We start from the raw sequence: 19,674 nt of genomic DNA on the forward strand, positions 1-19,674 counted from the left end.
AAAGTTAAGACTTCTCTGCTTAAAACTTCCTAACTTCTCAGAGAAGAAAACAAAGTATTGTACATGTAACATTCTATTATACCATTATTTTTTTAAATTATGCAATTTTAAAGGCATAACCTCATTATATCTATGATTAAGTGATATTCATCACTTCAGTAAGAGCTGAAGCCAGGTTAAGTGTGAAATTTATGAAAGCAAATAACAACAACAACAAAAATCTGATTTTTCAAATAAATAGGACTACTGAAGCTTTTCGCCATGTAAATGGTAGTGTGTCTTATAATGAAGTAGAGAATCTATCTCTGAGCACCAAGAAAGCAAGTTAGGAACAACTTTACAAGTCTTTTAAACTTCCCCTTAACTTTCAGCTTTTAAGAAGTGAAACACAAAACACTGCTTAAGAGTGATGGTGAAATTCTAGAACACAGATGCTCAAATTTTTCCCTCTAGGATATTCTGAATCTGTGTTCCTTACTCATTTAACTCTTCTCCATTACTTAAAAATAAAACAAACAAAGCTGGTGGTTCATTTTACTAGTATCAAACACTACAGGTCTACCTCTTCCTTGGCATAATAATAAGAGCTTACACGTTGGGGGAGAAAAAGGAAAGAGGAGTAAGATTAAAAAAGAAAATACACCCCCACCCCCTGCAATCACAACTGAACTGCTTTTGAGAACTAGCTATGATCTCTCCCATTGCCTGAGGGACCTAAGCCCAGGCTGGAAAAACACTGCTTCATTTTTACTGAAAATGGATACAAGAATCTAGAGATAATTTCCAACTCCTTTTACAATGAAGAAGAAAACAACATTTTAGCCAATTGGTATCAAATGACCAAAATGAAATTTCTCATAGATTTACACCCACCGCAAAACTCTGTTACCAAAGAATAATTAAATTACAAAATATGTCAACACTAAAGGGAAGAAAAAAAAAAATTAGAGGCAATCTAATCCAGGCATGAGGCATAATCTTTCTTATATCACTACTACTTTAATCCATTTAACCACAAGCACCTAAAATGTTATAATTTCTGCATCCTCAATTCAAATTGAATACTAGGATGAATCTTAAAACCATGTATCCATTGAGTCCCAGATTAGAAATGTTCCCATAACCCACAGTGTAAAATATCCAGAGTATTCTGAAATGTATTATGATCTGGCTATACCCGTATGTTCAAGCTTCCACTTAAATCAGAATGCTGTATTTACCATCTCCTAAATTTCACAGCTATATTGTCATAAATCATAACCCACTACCTGAACTACCTTATTCCCCTCCCTCTACCTAGCCAAAGACTCAACTCAAGCTCCATATGCTTTATGAAGCTTACCATTAATTCTCCAGCTGAGACCATTCTCATCATCTTCTGAACTCAAAGCGCTCACTACTGTAATTCATTTGCTATGTATATCATGTGCTATCTTGAACTACAGTGTAACACAAATGGAAAGAAAGCATTCTCTAGATCTAGACTGCCTGGATGAATCTTGGTTCTACTGCTATTATGTGATCATCCATGTATAATTTCTCTGTGCCTCCAATGTCTTCACTTGTAAAATGCAACTAATACCTTTACCACCTCAGAGGGCTATTTTGAATATTACAGATCTCTTTGTAGTTCTTGGCAATAACTTATTTTCTATATAATGAAATAAAATACTAAACTTCCAATACCAAAAAAGTAGTATGGGAATGTATACTAGGACAAATAGATTATATAATAAAAAATTAAGTTATTTTTACTTCAGATACAATTCCCAATTACGTTTAAATCTTTTAAGCTTTTCCATGAAAAGCTAATCTAGAAGGTACAATTCTCTATAAAACACAACAGTGTAGTGTCAGGCTGAAAACATAGGTATGAGTTGACCTCTGTATAAGTAGAAAATGGATGCCCAACTCTCCACCCCCTGTGCAGCCAAGTAACAAACTTCACTCTGACTCCAGCAGAAAATGAAGATTTAGCCTCTGAAGAAAGTGAATCTGAAGTACAAAATTTATGGGCACCTGGGTGGGCACCTGGGTGGTTTAGTCAGTTAAGCGTCCGACTCTTGATTTTGGCTCTCAGGTCATGATCCCATCGTTCCCGGGATGGAGTCCCACTCTGGGCTCTGTACTATCTGAGATTCTCTCTGGTAGCTATTCGGATTCTCTCTCTCCCACTCTCTCTGCCCCTCCCCTGGTCACACCGGTGTTCTCTCCCACTCTCTCAAAATACATTAAAAAATTAAATTAAGGGGCGCCTGGGTGGCGCAGTCGGTTAAGCGTCCAACTTCAGCCAGGTCACGATCTCGCGGTCCGTGAGTTCGAGCCCCGCGTCGGGCTCTGGGCTGATGGCTCAGAGCCTGGAGCCTGTTTCTGATTCTGTGTCTCCCTCTCTCTCTGCCCCTCCCCCGTTCATGCTCTGTCTCTCTCTGTCCCAAAAAAATAAACGTTGAAAAAAAAAATTAAATTAAGTTAAAAAATTAAAATTGAAGTACAGAATTCAGATTAAGGCAACTGTATTGAAATTAGAATAAATGAAAACCTACTCAAAGGTTTTCTCACCTTCAAAACACGTGCAACAGGCTCATATACTCAGGCAAGGAGATTAGACTCTCCTAGAGAAATCAAAAGGTCCAAAAGACCAATAGAAAATGACCTTATGATCTACCTGTAACAAAACTAGCTTCAGAATTACCAAGCTATAATCTCCAGTGAAGCTAACCAAGCCCTACTTACATATAGTTTCCAATTTGCTTAAAGTGCCTGACTCTTGAACATAAAAGGAAAGCCAGGAATCTCCAGACATTAGAGCAGGGATCAGAAAACTTTTTCTGTTAAGGAACAGACAGTAAATATTTTAGGCTTTGTGGGCCATCAACAGTCTCTGTACCATATTCTTCTGTATGCTTCTTATTTTTTTTTAAACAACCTTTTAAAAATGTTGAAACCCACACTCAAGAGCTATACAAAAACTGGACGCAAGTCAGTTTATCAATCCTTGCATTAGAGCGTAGCATCTTACATAAAAGAGAAAAAATGAGCAAAGGGGAAAATAACTTGTTGGAGAAAAGAAAGATGATACCGGCAGAATAAAAAAAATTATATATATACAAATAGATACACACGTTTTTATACAAAGATATCTATACATGATATACCTGTATTTCATAAGGCTAAACAAAGATCAATACATCTTGGGAACAAGAGCAGGATGCTATGAAGGCATGGTTAGATATCAAAAATAAGCTCAGAAAAAATTCGAATAGGACAGGCAAAATCCATTTTGAAAAATAGGTTTAAAAGATAAAGTTGAAGAACAGTTCCATCAAGCAGTAAAGGGTAACAAAATAAGAGAATCAATCTAGGGGGTACAATATCTGACTAACAAAAGAGACAGAAAAAGAACAGGGGGTGGGGGGATTACAAAAGGGAAGAAGTTATCAAAGGCATCATAAAATAAATTTCCAAACTCGAAGTTTCAAAATTAAAGTAGCCCACCAAAAGCCCAGCACAAAGAATGAAATAAAGATTTCCAACATGGTACTACAAGATCACAAATCTTCAAAAACAAGACAAATGAAAACTGTAAAACTTCCTGAAAAGAAAAATAAAGAAAAACAAATCATATGAGAAAGATTACACATCATGACACTGTACTCCTAAACAGCAAAGTCTGACATTGGGTGTGATGTCTTCGGAATTATGAAGGAAAATACTGATGACCTGGAATTCTATATCCAGGTTAATGAGAGTACACATAAGACAGCAGTCTAAAACTAGTTACTCTGCATGCACACTTTGGCAGAAAGCTCCAGCAAAATATATGAACAAACCAAAAAAGAGAAAAATAGTGAATTCTGGAAATGGGAAATGAAAGTTGGGAAAAAGGCAAAGAGAATTCCTAGATAACAACAAAAGGATGATTATCTAGCAGGCCTGAAGGGCAACCCTTCCAGATAAAAGCTAGAGAATGGAGGGTCTCCAGGAAGAGCATCTCCACAGGGACCAGTGGGGAAGGGGAGTGAGGGGGACATGGGGACAGGACACAACTAAAAAAGTTACAAGCAACCTTGTGGAAAGGTAATGGGATTAATAATAAATACAAGGAAAAAATAAATAAATTTTTAAAAATGAAAAAATTACAGAAGCTATAGTACCTTATAATGCTCACATATGAATAATATTTATATAGGTTTAATTATCACTGAATATTGACAATTTTCAGTAAAATTATAAAATAATTAAACTAAGAACATAAAAGAGAGGAAGAAGCACAGAGGATGGCATAATTTAAGAAAAAAAATCCTCACCTATCAGAACTGAATTAATAGTGTAAGCATTATATTTAGAAATACAAAGATTTTTAAAAACCAAAATAATCAGCTAAAAACATGAGAAGTGGCAAGGAGTGTCAAGAAGGGGATTCTTGGTTTTTAACGCATTAAGAACTTTTGTCTATATAACCTATGTGTACATATTATTTGATAAAAGTTAACATTTTAAGAAATTCAATCTAGATTTTAATAAAGTCTACAACATACCCCTCAACTCCAGAAAAAAGTACATTGTGTCCTGGAGTTTAACAGAACCAAAACTATTTATGAATTCACAGTGTAAAGCACATGTTTATGTTTTACTACCTTTTAAATCACGTGCACTGAAATTTTTTCCACATCCTATTAAAATATACCGAAATGTTAATGGTAATTAATACTAACCAACTGTTAGAAATGTTTCAATGCTGTGGAACAGTATCATCATAAATCCTTATGATTTCAAAACAATCTAATCATCCATCCACTGACAAAGACCTGATGTATAAACAACCCAGAACAGAACAAATATTTAACCTATTTTATAAAGAACTAAACAGGCATTTTTCCAAGAGCTCTATTCTTTCTCCAAAATAAAAAAATCTGTGTATTTTCCAGCAATAACCCTCGTGCCTAACAGTTTATTCCTGGCCAGTTTATTGCTGAACCAACTGACATCTATCCTGGGATTGTATTTTGTAGAATCTTCACCATGTTTCAACTCAAAACTCAACTGCTTGTTTTACCAAACTTTTAGAGCAATGTGTATTTTATTCAGTTAATATATAATAAGACCAAACAGTAGTATATGATAATAGACTAAAAAACTTCCTGAGAAGGAGAGAGACTTTTGTTAGCATTTGATGTAAGAGAATATAAATCAGATTTCCTCACTGACAACTTTGGTAACTTTGAGATCACTTACAGAAACTTTCTGTACTAGCTGAGATAGTAACAAAGTTTCTTATTGAGCTACTTATCAAATTTCTCTAATACCTATGTAACAAATTATTTTGAAATATGGAAAAATCCTTTTATGCTCCAATCTCATGAATATGCTTATTAAACATAAATTACTCATATAAAAAAACAAATAATAAACCACACCTGAAATACTTTCAGGTATCTGAATGACTTTCAAAATAAAATTTCTTATATGTAAAATAACTTAAATTTAAAAAATTTAAAAATGAAATTTCTCTAAAACAGACTTTTTAAGTCTGTTCTTTCTTCCACAATTTCCAAATAAGATATACTTACTTTTGTCCTTTCATAAATAAATACAACCTGATAATGTAAATAACATTAGACCAAAAAAATTAAGCTTCTGTATTTATAGACATGCATAACAAAAAACACTATGTAAAAGACAAGACAGTTCCTGATTTACGATTTAATGAAAATAATGGTCAAATGCTTTCTCTATAAGTAAGTTCTTCCTGCTACCTTTATTATTTTCATAGATAACTGTTAATTAGACTTTCATAGTGAATATTATATTAGTAAATATTCAAAATTGTATATGCAAAACTACTGATGCAAATGGTCATTTTCAAAATTTTTCTTTTAATAATTTTTTTTCTTTTCCCTTTTAACCCTCAGTTCTTAGCTGAATGGATCACATACTTTAAGGGCTAATTTATTTTAGATCATAAAATTTCAACCTTTGAGCTAAAGAAAAACATTAGGGGTGGGATAAATTTTTTTCTGCCACATGGCTGACATTTTTAAAGTTCTAATTCAATATCAACATTTTTTGCAACCGGAATTAGGCCATTATAGATGCAAATATAAAAGTTACAACAGGAAAGAAAAATCAAGGACAAGTGGAAAGATTCAATCAGTAGGAAACATTTTAAATATATTTATCTTTGAGCCAGAGAAAAGAGCTTTTAAATAATGAAAAAGCTTAATTTTTAGATCTAAAATGGCAAATTTCTCTCAGATCTCGGATAACAACTTAAAGAACATATACTTATGGAGACACTGTTTCAGTTTAGTTTGTACTTACATTGTTTTAAAGACCCAATTCTCCTATTAAGAAAATGTCTTCTACATCCTAACATCTTGAAATTATTCAAAGATATTTATCAATGTTTTTTTCTGAGAAGGAAATAGAAGGAGATCATATTCTGAGAATAAGTATTTTGTTGCCAATAAACAAATATAATGGATACTATCCTAATAACAGAGGATTCTCAAAAAATTTTTCCCAAAATTTATGGTTATCTTTTTAAAATCATGTTTCCACTCAAGTCAGTCATTTTCATCTAAAGTGAAAGTTCTCTACTCTGTGAAAGATTATGGTCTTGTTTTGGTGACCACTAACAATAAAGTTGTTTTCTGTTCAAATGGCTAAACCTCTTAACACCTATTTTTATATAAAAAGCAACCAAAATACTCAAAACACATTATACTTTGCATTCTCACTGCGAAGAAACCTAAAAACTATACCAAGATTCTGCTACAGTGTGTACAATGAAAACTAACAAGTACATTAATCCTTAATGACCTATCCAGTAAAATCCTTTTAAAAAGAATTGATCCTGTCTTCCAACTTAAAAAACAAAACAACCAACTTGGATAATTTAAAGAAGTTTTTCCTATTTTCTAGGAGAAGAAGGTTCAATTACTTTATTTTAAAGAGAAAAGAAACAGAACCTAAATTTCTCTCAGATTTAAGCAAACACTTTTGCATGTTTAAAATCTGTCCCACAAAAGCTTACAGACACAGCCTCAACCTAGCCCAATTGTGGAAGGAAATAATGGTCATGGATTTCTGAAAGCATAAAACACAGGTTTTATTTCAAAACAAAAGCAAGCAAAAAAATATAGCAGAACAATGAAGACTATCCTTAAATTTTTAGGTGTAGGAGAAAAATTCTCTCTTCCTAGCTAAAAGGGGAAAAAAATCTCAATTATAAATTAATAAATCAGAAATACTGATTTTATCTCTCAAAGTAAGTTCTCTATATAGCTCTAGGTTTCCAACCTGAAAGGTAAAAAATTTGGCAACATTGGTATCACAGAAGACCTTTAAAAGTTTATAAAACAATCTTTGACACACCATGCTATGTACAAATTTTCAAACAAGTACTTTGGCTTAGATTCAAAAGCTTTTACTCTGTCCCTTTCTCACTAGGAGACGTGATAGCTTATGCAGTTCACTTTAGGGTTTAGTGCTTCATTTCTCTTGTTAATATAAAACAGAACATTTTGTAAAGTAAGAATACAGCAATTTAGAATCCTTAAGGAATTTAGGAAAGGTGACAAGTTGTGATAATTTGCTATAGCTGTCTATTTCCTATAGCAAACAAGTGCAGCATTCAATTTACAAACATTTAATTTACAAATCTACACAAAAAAACCTGAAATATTTAACACAGAAAACCTTAGAATTTATTTCAATTTAAACCATTCCCAACTTTTGTCGTTGTGTAAAATTTGCATGGCTGGCAACCAAGGCAAATTAAAAATTTAAAACATAGCCTTAAAAACATACATAATAGGGTTTTGTACCTTAAACCATCCACATTGTAAAATACAAGCAGTGTGGAAATGTGACTAATGATCCAGTCCTTTAACCAAATATAATAGGACTACTGAGAAGCTTTATCATTCTTTGTAGAATAGCTTTCTTCTCACTCAAATTCACGTAATTGACTCAATATTACTCCGTGATACAGCTTATTCATAAGGAAAGATTCTTTGAAAAAAAAAATCCATAGATAGTAGAGTTTTAATTTTTAAAAGTTTACTTCCACCCAAGGACTACTGGATTTTTTGAAAGCATCATTTTTACCTGTCTTCCTTTACTCATAAATAAAAATGATATACTTCATATTATAAAATCAGTAGACATTTCTCCAGTGACTCTAAGCCTTCATGGACCATCATGCAGGAAAGACAATTAACACAACTGTTCCATCCTCACTGTAAGGCTTTCTTTACCTTTTACCTTCCCCATACCATGTAACTCAGCATAAATGGAATTGGAACACACACACTTGACCAAATAAGGTGGTTACAATTACAAATGGGCAAGGGAGAAAAGCTGAGAGTTAGTTTGGGTTTAGGAGTGAGACTGGAAGGTGTGACAGCTGAGATGCATGTACAACTCTGCTGAAACACAGCAAGTAGAGCTGATGATAAAAGGCAGCCTAGTTTTAGGTAGCAGGTTCAAGATTTTAGTGTCACAAGTTTAAAAAACTCATTCCTATGCTTTTAGAACTTCCAAGATTCTGAAGAAGTTCTAATTGTTGCCCTACAAGTATGTAAAACAAAACTCATGGGGAGACAAAAACAAAATGACCGCAGAAATAAAAGTTTTCTTCCTTGCTTTTAAATGAACCAATTATTTAAGTTATTATACGTGTCTAAATTTGGGACCACTTTAACAAAGGACATTTTATCAGTAACAACTGCAGAGAATTTCTGAATTAACTGATGTGTGTGTGACTCTGGAATTAAGTGGAGCTATTGTCCTATGTAATCAATGGAGACATGTGTTTGACTAATAAGTAGGCACATACAATAAGAAAATAAAGAGAAGCCAAACAGAGGTCACAGCAGTTATACTCTGTTCATACGATGTGAAAGGCATACCAGATATGTTATAACTAAGATAAAAGATAGGCTATAAACAGACTCCTCCCTGGTGCTAATCTGGATATGACATTCAAATTCTGGTTTCCTGCATACTACTGAAGGCAGTCGATCATTTTCTCACACGATGCAAGTTTGAAGGAAAATCACATACCTCAACATATACACAATTCTACTTTCCTTCTTCCCTATCCCTTTTGTGAAGGGTCAAAGTTGGCAGAAAATAGCTTGGATTCTAAAGCCCTTCAGCACTTCCTGTCTTCTCTAGGATGGTGGAGACAGCCAGCTACTAGATTCCCGCAGAGATGCTATTGTCTGGTGCATTTCACGAGTGCACTACTCAAAACTAAGCAGAGCCAGTTCAGTGCTGAAGACTGTGTGGGACCTTTGCTCTCACATTATTAGGCATTACTGAGTGAAATGAAAGATGAAATTTATTCACATAAACAATAGTCTGAGTAGCTCTTAAGAGGTACATTTTTCTAATTTCTCTGGTAAATAGGTACTAAGGGTTGTATCACATTAAATCAAACTGGTTATCAATGCACTATTTATGCATTTCAACATAAATATCACAAACGTTATTTGACATCATGCTATCAACCATGAAGAAAATGAAAACAAGCATACTCCAAAAGAAGCGATGTTTCAGAGAACATAAGAACTCAAGTATGAAAAAAGTAACATGGGAGCTAGTGCTAATTTCCAAGTTAAGATATTTTTGGTGTTTATATAACCTGATGTCTAGAGATGGGTCTTTATTCTGACTGCATAGTACTTTCACATATTTAATACTATAGAATTACATAGTAATATTCTAAATGCTTCAACTTAATCTCCTGTTGAAATGAGTATAGCACTAGACATCTGGGGATGTTTCTCAACTGACACACATGATCAGTACTTCTATCCAACAGAATATATACCTGGTAAAGATGTCAACTCTTAAGATTTTGTTCTGGCTCTTCTGGTCTACGTTACACCTAACTCAATCCAGAAGAGTCAACAAAGAACATACTGGTGTTGAATGCCAAGTCATACCATATATTTAAAATAGTATCCACTTATAGTATTAAAAGATAGTTCAGCAGTCTCTAGCTGAATATAGAAGATGCAGGACATGCACTTATTCTTACTTCCAAAATTTGACTAAATAAACCATATAGGAAAGAAACTAAAAGCCATAAGAAACAAAAAATAGGAAGAGATAACAGTTTCTAGAAAAGAAATATCAACAAAAGTTGGAAGACCATCTAAGTAGATGGGACAAGCAAAAACTGATTTAGGTTTCAGCTTTCTCTGTTACACTGGGTCTACAGAGGGAAAAAATCCAGTGAAAAGAAAGCCAACTCATTCATAAAAAGCTTCTGGAAAAGTCAGGAATTAGAGGTAAGTGGGCACCTTTGAAGGCAGGGTTACAGAATCAAGGAAAACAGGATCGGCTGTATGTCTGTGTTAGCAATAATTAGACTTCTTACAACTTCTCTTGCCTAATCATACAGATTAGGTGATGGTCATCCCTTAACTCTGGCAGAACCTTAGAAGAAATACTATGAGAAAATGTTAAACCAGAAAAGACTGGGCTTGGGAATATTTATGCAAAACTTAGGGTGGCAATGAAGACCTGAAAACAAGGGGCACAAGGGGGACACAGACATGCATTTAAATTAATGCCTATACACAGAATGCTGAGTCTCTGAGTTTTCTTCCCCAATCAGTATCTGTAACACTGGCTGTTATACTTATACCCCAAAGATGAGAAAATGGACAACTCTTGTTGGAGAAAATGACAGACCCAAACAATCTGCAGACACTGATATTAAGAGGTCTCCCCCAGGATAATATAAAGTCCCCACTTAATCATGCACAAAAAAGGCCACCAATCAACAAGTTGCAACCACTTGCACAAAACTTCTAATTTTTAAATTCTTCCTTATTAAATATAAACAGAAAATCAAAGGACATGAGACATTTAAGAACAATCTCAAACATGACAATGATTAAAGCAAAAGGGGAGGGATACTCAGAAAATAAACAATACAAGGTGCAAATTAAAAATTAAAAGATAGTAATATCCTTAGAAATATAAAGATATTATGTATCCATGACACAAGAATGCTATGAGAACATTCCAAGTTTTTAAAATTAAAAAAAAAAAAAAACAACAACAACAAAATAACAAGGGAGTGCCCAGGTGGCTCAGTCAGTTAAGCGGCTGACTCTTGGTTTCAGCTCAGGTCATCATCTCAGGGTTCATGGGATGGAGCCATGAGTTGGGCTATGCACTGACAGCATGGAGCCTGCTTGGGATTCTCTGTCTCCCTCTCTCCCCATCTCTCCCAAAAATAAATAAATGTTTTTAAAAAGTTGATATAAAAAATTCAACAAAAGGGTTAAAAGAGAAAATTAAGAGAAAAATTAAGAAAATAGTATAGAATAAGTGGAAAAGGGGAGATATATTAAAGAACCATTCAAAGGAAGAATATGCCATTACCAAGAGTCCCTGAAAAAGAAGACAAAAAACAGAATCTTATTAAACAGTCAATATAAAACTTGTGGATAAAAATAACAGATTGAGCACTTCCACTGACTTTTGGTCTCTCCCTAACCTCCACCAAAATGACAGTATAAAGAAAACTTGTTTTGGGGTACATAAATACAATGAATGAGAAGAATAAAAGCAGTAAAACTCCAGAAGCCAGAAAGCAGGCAGGTAAATGGTAACTGACTAAACAGTATGAGGAAACTCAAATGGAAAGGTAAGATAAAACCTGATGTTACTGCAGAGCTCCCAGGTAGGATAAGAAGTGGTCAGATGCCATGTAATTCTCTACAATGGGCTAAAGTGCAAATGTGCTTATTAGGGGTGGCAGGAGATATTAAAAAGAAGGACTAGTGAAAAGAAGCACTACTAAAAAGCAGCACTTTAAAACTGCCCCCACCTCAAAGAGGTCTGGAGATTTATGCTTTGGAGAGGGTAAAAAAGATGATCCCTGGCCCATCTAGATGTTTCAACAACTTGCCTCACCAATTGCTTAAAACTTTCATTCAGCTTTTTAGTGGCTTAGACTTCACACAGGCAAAAACAATCACCAGAGCTAAGAAAAGTCCTTAACATGAAAGACTGCAACCAAACCAAGCAAACAAAAGCAACCTACAATAAAAATCATACTTGGCAGAAAGACAACTCTGAACAAAATCAACATCTCAAACAGACACAAGAAGATAACCTAATCTAAAGCAAGCAGATTTCCTTAAGGTGGGACAGGAAAACAAAAGAAGAAGAGCTCTTGAAAGTAATTAAAAATTACAGCAGTGGGGCGCCTGGGTGGCTCAGTCAGTAAAAAGCATCCTACTTCGGCTCAGGTCATGATCTCACAGTTTTTGAGTTCGAGCCCTGCATCGGGCTCTGTGCTGACAGCTTGGAGCCTGGAGCCTGCTTCAGATTCTGTGTCTCCCCCTCTCTCTGCCCCTCCCATGCTCATGCTCTCTCTTTCAAAAATGAATAAACATTAAAAAAAAATTTAAAAATTGCAGCAGAAATTAGAAACAGAGACTTAAAGGGTTGGGAATATTGAGAAAAACCTCCCACAAAATTAAAAACTATCAAAATATGAACACATAGGAGAGAAAAAAGAGAATCTTAGCCAGTCTAAGAGATCCAGTATCTGAACAATAAACATTCCAGAAACAATGAAAATGGAGAAAAGAAAATCACAAATAAAATAATTCAAAAAAATATTCTAGAAGTTAAGAACATGCATTTCCAGAGAGTAAAGTCTCAGCAAAATGGATGAAAACAGATCCACAAAAGGGTACATCACCATAAAATTTCAACACCTTACATAGCCAAAGAAAAGATGGTAAAAATTCCAGAAAAAAAAGAGAATATATAAAAAATCAGAAACTGGAATGGCAACTAGAATTCATTAAAAGAATGAAAAGGAAGACAATAAAACAATGCCTTCAAAATTACCAAAAGAATAACTTTAAACCCGGAATTCTGTTCTCAATCAACAGATCAAGTAATTTTCAGCCAGAATAAAAATATTTTCAGGAATGCAAGATCACAAAAAATGCACTTCTCATGCAACCTTTCTTAATACTAGAGCATATGCTCCACCCAAATGAGAAAGTAAACCAAGGAAGAGACATGGAATATAGGAAAAATAGCTCCAAGTCAAGAGAAATAAAGACAATCCCTAAGATAGTGAAAACTGGTGATCCCAATGGGATAGCTGTGCATCAAATGGAAAGATTAACCAATTGAAACTGGGTCCAAGGACTCCACAAGAACCTTCTCAAAGATGAAACTAACATACTACCTCATATATCTGATATATTGAGAGATTTATACAACCAGAAGAGTTTTAGGTTGAATTAAGATCATGTAATCAAAAAAAAAAAAAAACAACGCAAACGAAAAATTAAGGCAAATATTTATCTGTCAATAGTATTTATATAATTACAACATAAACATTAAATATTCCTCTAAAAAATGACATTACTATCTCTAGAAGATGAGGTGAATGGGAAATGTTCAGTAATAGATGACAAATGTGCCAAGTCCTCATTTCCAGAATGAAATGGTAATAGTAACAGTTATAGCCTAAAACTAAAAACAAGCAGTAGCTTTGTATGCACATGGAAATATGGAAGGAAACCTCAAACAGAAAGGAGCTGGAAGAAATTATCTCTGGAGAGGTAGAAATGGAGGAGAAAATATTTAATTTTACTAAAAGGGGAAAAAATTGCCCAATAATAAAGGATGACTTCCCAGATATAAAAGCTAAACCAAGAACTTAACCCAATCAGCGATGAAAACTTCATAATACCAAAAGAGAAAAAGCATCTGGAGGGTGTATGCAATGGGAAAGGGAGGCATATTCCAAGAGCAAGAAGACATCCAGTTTCCCAACAATTAGAATTTGTACAGAGTCAAACCATCAACTGAGTATGAGGAAAAAATAATTTCAGGCATGCAAGATTATATCAATAAAAAATGCAGCACTCCTTTCAAGGACATTATAGGAGGCAAAAGGACATTATAATCAAGGACATTATACTGGCAAAACAGTAAGCCAAGGAAGGGCAGATGATGTGATCCAAAAACAGGCACAGGGAATTCTTACAAAGTCAATGAAGAAAATCCCAGGTTAACAGCTATGCAGTCAGTTTACAGAATTGAGAGCTCCAGAAAGATACTTACATGGGAAAACAAAATAGAAATGACTTACTTGAACTAAGAAATTTTAGAATTTTGTAAAAAAAACTTAGCTTCTATGTAATGAGAATAAAAAAATTGTTCAAGGAAGGTAATAAGACACTATAATGCTTTGCTGTAATAGTATTAAAAAAAAAAAAACTTATTTGTTTTTGAAAGAGAGAGAACACATGCATGTGAGGGCAGGGAGACAAAGGGAGACAAAGAATCCCAAGTAGGCTCTATGCCATCAGCGCAGGGCCCGATGTGGGGCTCAAACCCATAAACTAACTGTGAGATCATGACCTGAGCTGAAATTAAGAGAGGCTTAACCAACTGAGCCACCCAGGCACCCCTATAAATAATATTTTCAGGGGCATCACTAAAACTGACTACTGATTTGATAGAACAGTTATTTCCTTACTGTTTTGAAGAAGGAAGGGGGAGAATGATACAATAATCTAAAATTAGAAAAACACCATTATCCCATAATATTTAAACATATGGAAGAAAATATCAGAATATCTAAAACAGGGTAAAGTGGCTCCTCTGTGCCATAAGATTCACATGAGAAAGCAAAGGAAAGGTACTGGCATCTTTTCTTATATTTCACTTTTTAAACTACCTCTACTTTGGAAAATTTTTTCTATTAAATATAGAGGATTTCAACAAAGAAAAATTCTCTAATAATCTAAAAGTTTTTTCAAATTAGAGATGAGGTCTAATTGTGTTAGCTGCACAAGATGAACAAATATGTAAGTTAATATTAGTGATGTTTTGAAGGATACATTGCAAAAGATAAAACAAGCAGGCACCAGACTAAGCTGATATTCATTTCCTGTGTGGGCTTCATAAAGTTGTAGTAGACTTCAGTTACTAGATACACAAGTGTAGCAGCCACTGTGAAGTCCACCAGCCACTGGTATTCTGGAAAGTAATGCAATGCTGAAAAATAAAAGTTAAAAAAAAAGTTTAGTTAAGCTTTCATAAGTAGCTCAGGAGGATTTATCTATAATAACTTTAATCATGCTAAACTTTATTCAATCTGTTGATACGCAATGTTAAGGTTTGCAAATAGGAGAATCTAAAAATGCAGAAAACAGATCAAGAATGCTGACATCCAAAATTAAATTTTAATACCTCATAAATTAAATAATTCTTAAAACCTAAAATGATTATCAAAAATGATTTAAACTGTTAAAAACATGATTGCAAAATGAGCTGGTATTTTCTTAGCTGAGTAGCTGTTTACAGAAATTAAAAAACTTTTTTTTTTTTTTTAAAGAATCTCAAGGATGATACTTTAACTTCAGGATTTAACTTGGTATACAGTCCTACAGACTTAACGTACATTTTTCATTTCTATGAAGGAAGAGGTAAACTTTGTTACAGTTATTAACTGTACTAAAGGAGGATTAATAATTTTGTGAGTTACTACAGATTGAAATAACAAATATACTTTTTATTCCCTCTTGTGCTCCTGCAAGAAAAGCTGATGAAATGCCTGTCAATTTTCCATAACACCATACCCCTTCAACAAAGGGTTTACACTAAAATTAGCATTCTCTGATAATAAATGATTTTATCTTTTTCATCTCAGATATTCTTGTTTACTTCTGCCAAGGTAGAGTCCAAAATATCAACATCATTTTGTAGAAGACCTCCTGAAAATGTGCAAATAAATCATATACAAAAACATCAATTCCTATGTTCCCACTGGCACATAATAAAATGATCTACGCTGCTTTAGAAAAATTTTAGTTATAAACTGTAATATCTGAGGATATTTTAAAATCACGCACTCACAGAAAAAGTATTCTGAAAATAAAATACCAGACTCAAAGTAAGACTTATTTACAATATCAAAACAAACCAACCAGACTTACATCTCTGTGAGATAGCAAAAATTCCAAATCCTTCTACGACCGGGTCAATTTTTTATTTGCTTCAAGTTATTATGGGTGTGTTAGCTTTTTTTGTGTGTGAAAGATGTAATAGCCTAGGAACAACAGTCTGATTTACCCTCAAGCAGTTGAGGGATTCTTACCCTCTAGCCACCTCTCTTCCCCACTACAATCATCCTTTTGAATAACCTTCCAGAAGGAGGACAGGGAAATGGGTAGAACAGATAGACAAATATCCATTTATTTAAAGGCTTTCAATTTTTATTAATAACAGGTGAAGTAAGTGTTCCACATCTTCATGCCCGCTCACATTCACAGAAGCTTCCTCCAGAGAACTCTCACAGCAAACAGCCAAGTGACTTTTCAAATACTCTTATACGCTTTAAGAGGTTCTTGTAATAGAGCTAATACAAATTGAGACAGACATTCAGGATACTTATTGGGATACCAATAATATATACATTCAAAAAAAAGTACAAATTATACACATGCTTGGCTACATATTTAACCCAAGTTTTATATTTGTTTTGTATTCAATAATATACATATGTGTCTTTTAATAGGCTATTAGAATCAAAAGAAAATTTATAGTTCATCAAGCCTAGTGGTTTGTGTTAAGCTTGTGAATATACCTTAAACACAGGCAGAAAATTCTCTACTTTTACCTAAACACACATACACAGCATGCATTCACAAATGATTACGTAAATATAAACATAAGTAAAATCTCTCTCCATTATTTTGCTCTTGAAATTATGTGACCACTTGTTAAACTAATATCATTTGCAGTTAGTTTCAAAACTGTACAAATGAAACAAAATATTGAATCAGCTATGTTCTAAAGACATAATTTAAATCTTTGTAAGTTCGTTAAAATAGCCTAGTTCTCACTGACTGTCTCTACCACATTTGGTGTGTAACCCTGGCCAAATTATTTAATTGAGTTCGAGTCCTTGCCCCTCCCCCCCAAAAAAGGTCGATAATCGTTACATACCCTATAGAATTACAAGAATGTTAATACAAGGAAAGCACTTACAACAATGCCTGACAAGTACTCAGTTGAAGCTATTATTAAAGTTAGTAAGTTGATAATTACTCATTTAATATTAGTTATTAGTAAAAATTACAAAAATATGTACTAGAAATCAGGGAGAATGAATAAATATATATATATATATTCTTGTATTTACACATCTGTGAACATTTTATACAAGCACACATATAAAATTAGTAAAAGAAATGTGACAACCAATCAAAAAGTCAAAGTGCTTTTAAATGTTTTAAATTTTGCATGAAAAATAATTAAAAAGAAAAAAAGTGGATGACATAACCAGTCGAAAACCAGTATGACAACTGATTTATACCGTTCCTCACGGACATTTTTTGGGTTCTAGGACACTCTTCCCAGATATATATATATACACACACACACACACACACACACACACACACACACATACATACATATATATATATATATATATACACACACGTATGTATGTAAAATATTTGTAAATATAGAATCAACTTTCAAATATCTTGAAGTCATTCTGTATCAATAAATAATTCTATATGAGATGCTACATGAATCTCTTAAGGCTTTTCTGGGGTGGTTATGATTTATACATTACCAAAATTATTCCTTTTAATATGTTATTTTTATCCCTCACTTATCATGTAAACCATTAGTTCTCAAAACTGGTCAAAAATAAGAGTCACTAAGAGCATTTTAACAAATACAAATTCAATTTCCAGAACTCACTCTAGATTTACTGGATCTCTGGAGGTAGATATGAAGAATCTTTTTTTTTTTTTTTTTTAATTTTTTTTTTTAACGTTTATTTATTTTTGAGACAGAGAGAGACAGAGCATGAACGGGGGAGGGGCAGAGAGAGAGGGAGACACAGAATCGGAAACAGGCTCCAGGCTCTGAGCCATCAGCCCAGAGCCTGACGCGGGGCTCGAACTCACAGACCGCGAGATCGTGACCTGGCTGAAGTTGGACGCTTAACCGACTGCACCACCCAGGCGCCCCTGAAGAATCTTTATTTTATTTTTTTTTAATTTATTTTTTTAATGTTTATTTATTTTTGAGACAGAGAGAGACAGAGCATGAACGGGGGAGGGTCAGAGAGAGAGGGAGACACAGAGTCTGAAGCAGGCTCCAGGCTCTGAGCTGTCAGCACAGAGCCCGATGTGGGGCTCAAACCCACAGACCGTGAGATCATGACCTGAGCAGAAGTCAGACGCTCAACCGACTGAGCCACCCAGGCGCCCCAAGAATCTTTATTTTTAAGAGCTGTTCAAATGATTCTGATGTACAGCCCCATTTGAAAATCAGTGTTTAATACAGTTTCACCTTAGATATCATTCTCTTATACGATTCAAATAATTTCACATAAATTTCACTTTAAATTTAAAATCATCATAGTTATTATGTAATTATAAACACTGATATACAGGAAAAAAAAAAACAAAATGACTTATTAGAGATACACAGTGGGTAAAAGCAAATATTGAATTCAAGTTTTTTGATTCCTAATCCAGTCCTAATCCAATGTTTTAACATTACTTATTTTTGAGAAACAGAGCACAAGCAGGGGAGGGGCACAGAGAGAAAGGGAGGCACAGAATCTGAAGCAGGTTCCAAGCTCTGAGCTGTCAGCACAGAGCCTGACGCAGGGCGCAAATCCACAACCGATGAGATCATTCATAACCTAAGCCAAAGTCGGATGCTTAACCAACTGAGCCACCCAGGTGCTCCCCACTTTGTTATTCTAAAACCACTTTCCTTTCTACTAAACATGAGCATAAAGCTGAATCATTCTAGTACAGGTAATTAAATACAAACACACAAATGCATTTCTGTAAGCCATATCATAAAAGGAGCAGAATGGCACATATGGTAAGAAGTCTAGAATTCAAAATAATGAAAACTGACTGTGATCTCAACATAAAACAGAAACTGCATAACAAACATGTAAGTCAGCCTCTTGTGAAAAATGGGAAAAATAATTCTTAGTACAAGTTAGGTGAATAGACAAAGGAATTTAAATGAAGTCATTGTGAGCTTCTAAGTTCTGAAAAAGATTTCGTATTCTGTAAAATGGACTTAATGACTAAAAACTAACCAAAAAAATCTAGCCACAATAGATAAAATGGAAGCACTTTCACTAGCATAGTATAAAATGAGATTTACAAAACACTTTACCAAGATTCCCCTTACCTAAAGTATCCACTTCTGTAACTGACTTTGTTTCTAGATGGAGGTCAATATCCTTTGGAATGGTTAATGGCTTACTTTCAATGTGACCATTATATTTCCTATAAAAATCAGACAAGTGACACAAAAAACAAGTTACCTACACTGTTATCCAAGTGCTTGTATCAACTAATCACAAAAGAGGTTTTAAATTTCACAGTATAAAAAAAAGCAGAATTTCTAATATTTCATCAAAAAAGGAGGTAGAATACTCAAAAGCAGTTTTTAAAGGGGTAGGGGACTACGAAACGTCGATGTAAATTATTACGTGAATCATACAGATTACCAGGGTAAGAGGTACTAAACTAGTGACAAAATCTTGATTGCTAGCTTAACATTTCACTCTATTTCTCTTATTCTCTCTTCTATACATTTAAAGACAATATAACA

General features: G+C 33.9%; 1 protein-coding gene across 5 annotated transcripts in view; it reads right to left on the reverse strand.

The window, feature by feature from the left end:
- The window catches only part of TMEM161B (transmembrane protein 161B), a 73,334-nt gene that overhangs the window by 17,206 nt on the left and 36,454 nt on the right, over positions 1-19,674 (reverse strand). For 3 of the 5 annotated variants that reach the window (XM_045497393.1, XM_045497375.1, XM_045497386.1), the window contains 2 exons: positions 19,249-19,346; positions 14,907-15,063 (listed from right to left, as the gene is read on the reverse strand). In XM_045497393.1, coding sequence (XP_045353349.1) covers positions 14,907-15,063; positions 19,249-19,346 — 255 coding nt within the window. The remainder of the gene's footprint in view (positions 1-14,906; positions 15,064-19,248; positions 19,347-19,674) is intronic. The other 2 variants (XM_045497403.1, XM_045497398.1) reach the window with 1 other exon arrangement.

Source organism: Leopardus geoffroyi, chromosome A1 (assembly GCF_018350155.1).
Source record: "Leopardus geoffroyi isolate Oge1 chromosome A1, O.geoffroyi_Oge1_pat1.0, whole genome shotgun sequence".
Classification (NCBI taxonomy): Eukaryota; Metazoa; Chordata; class Mammalia; order Carnivora; family Felidae; genus Leopardus; species Leopardus geoffroyi.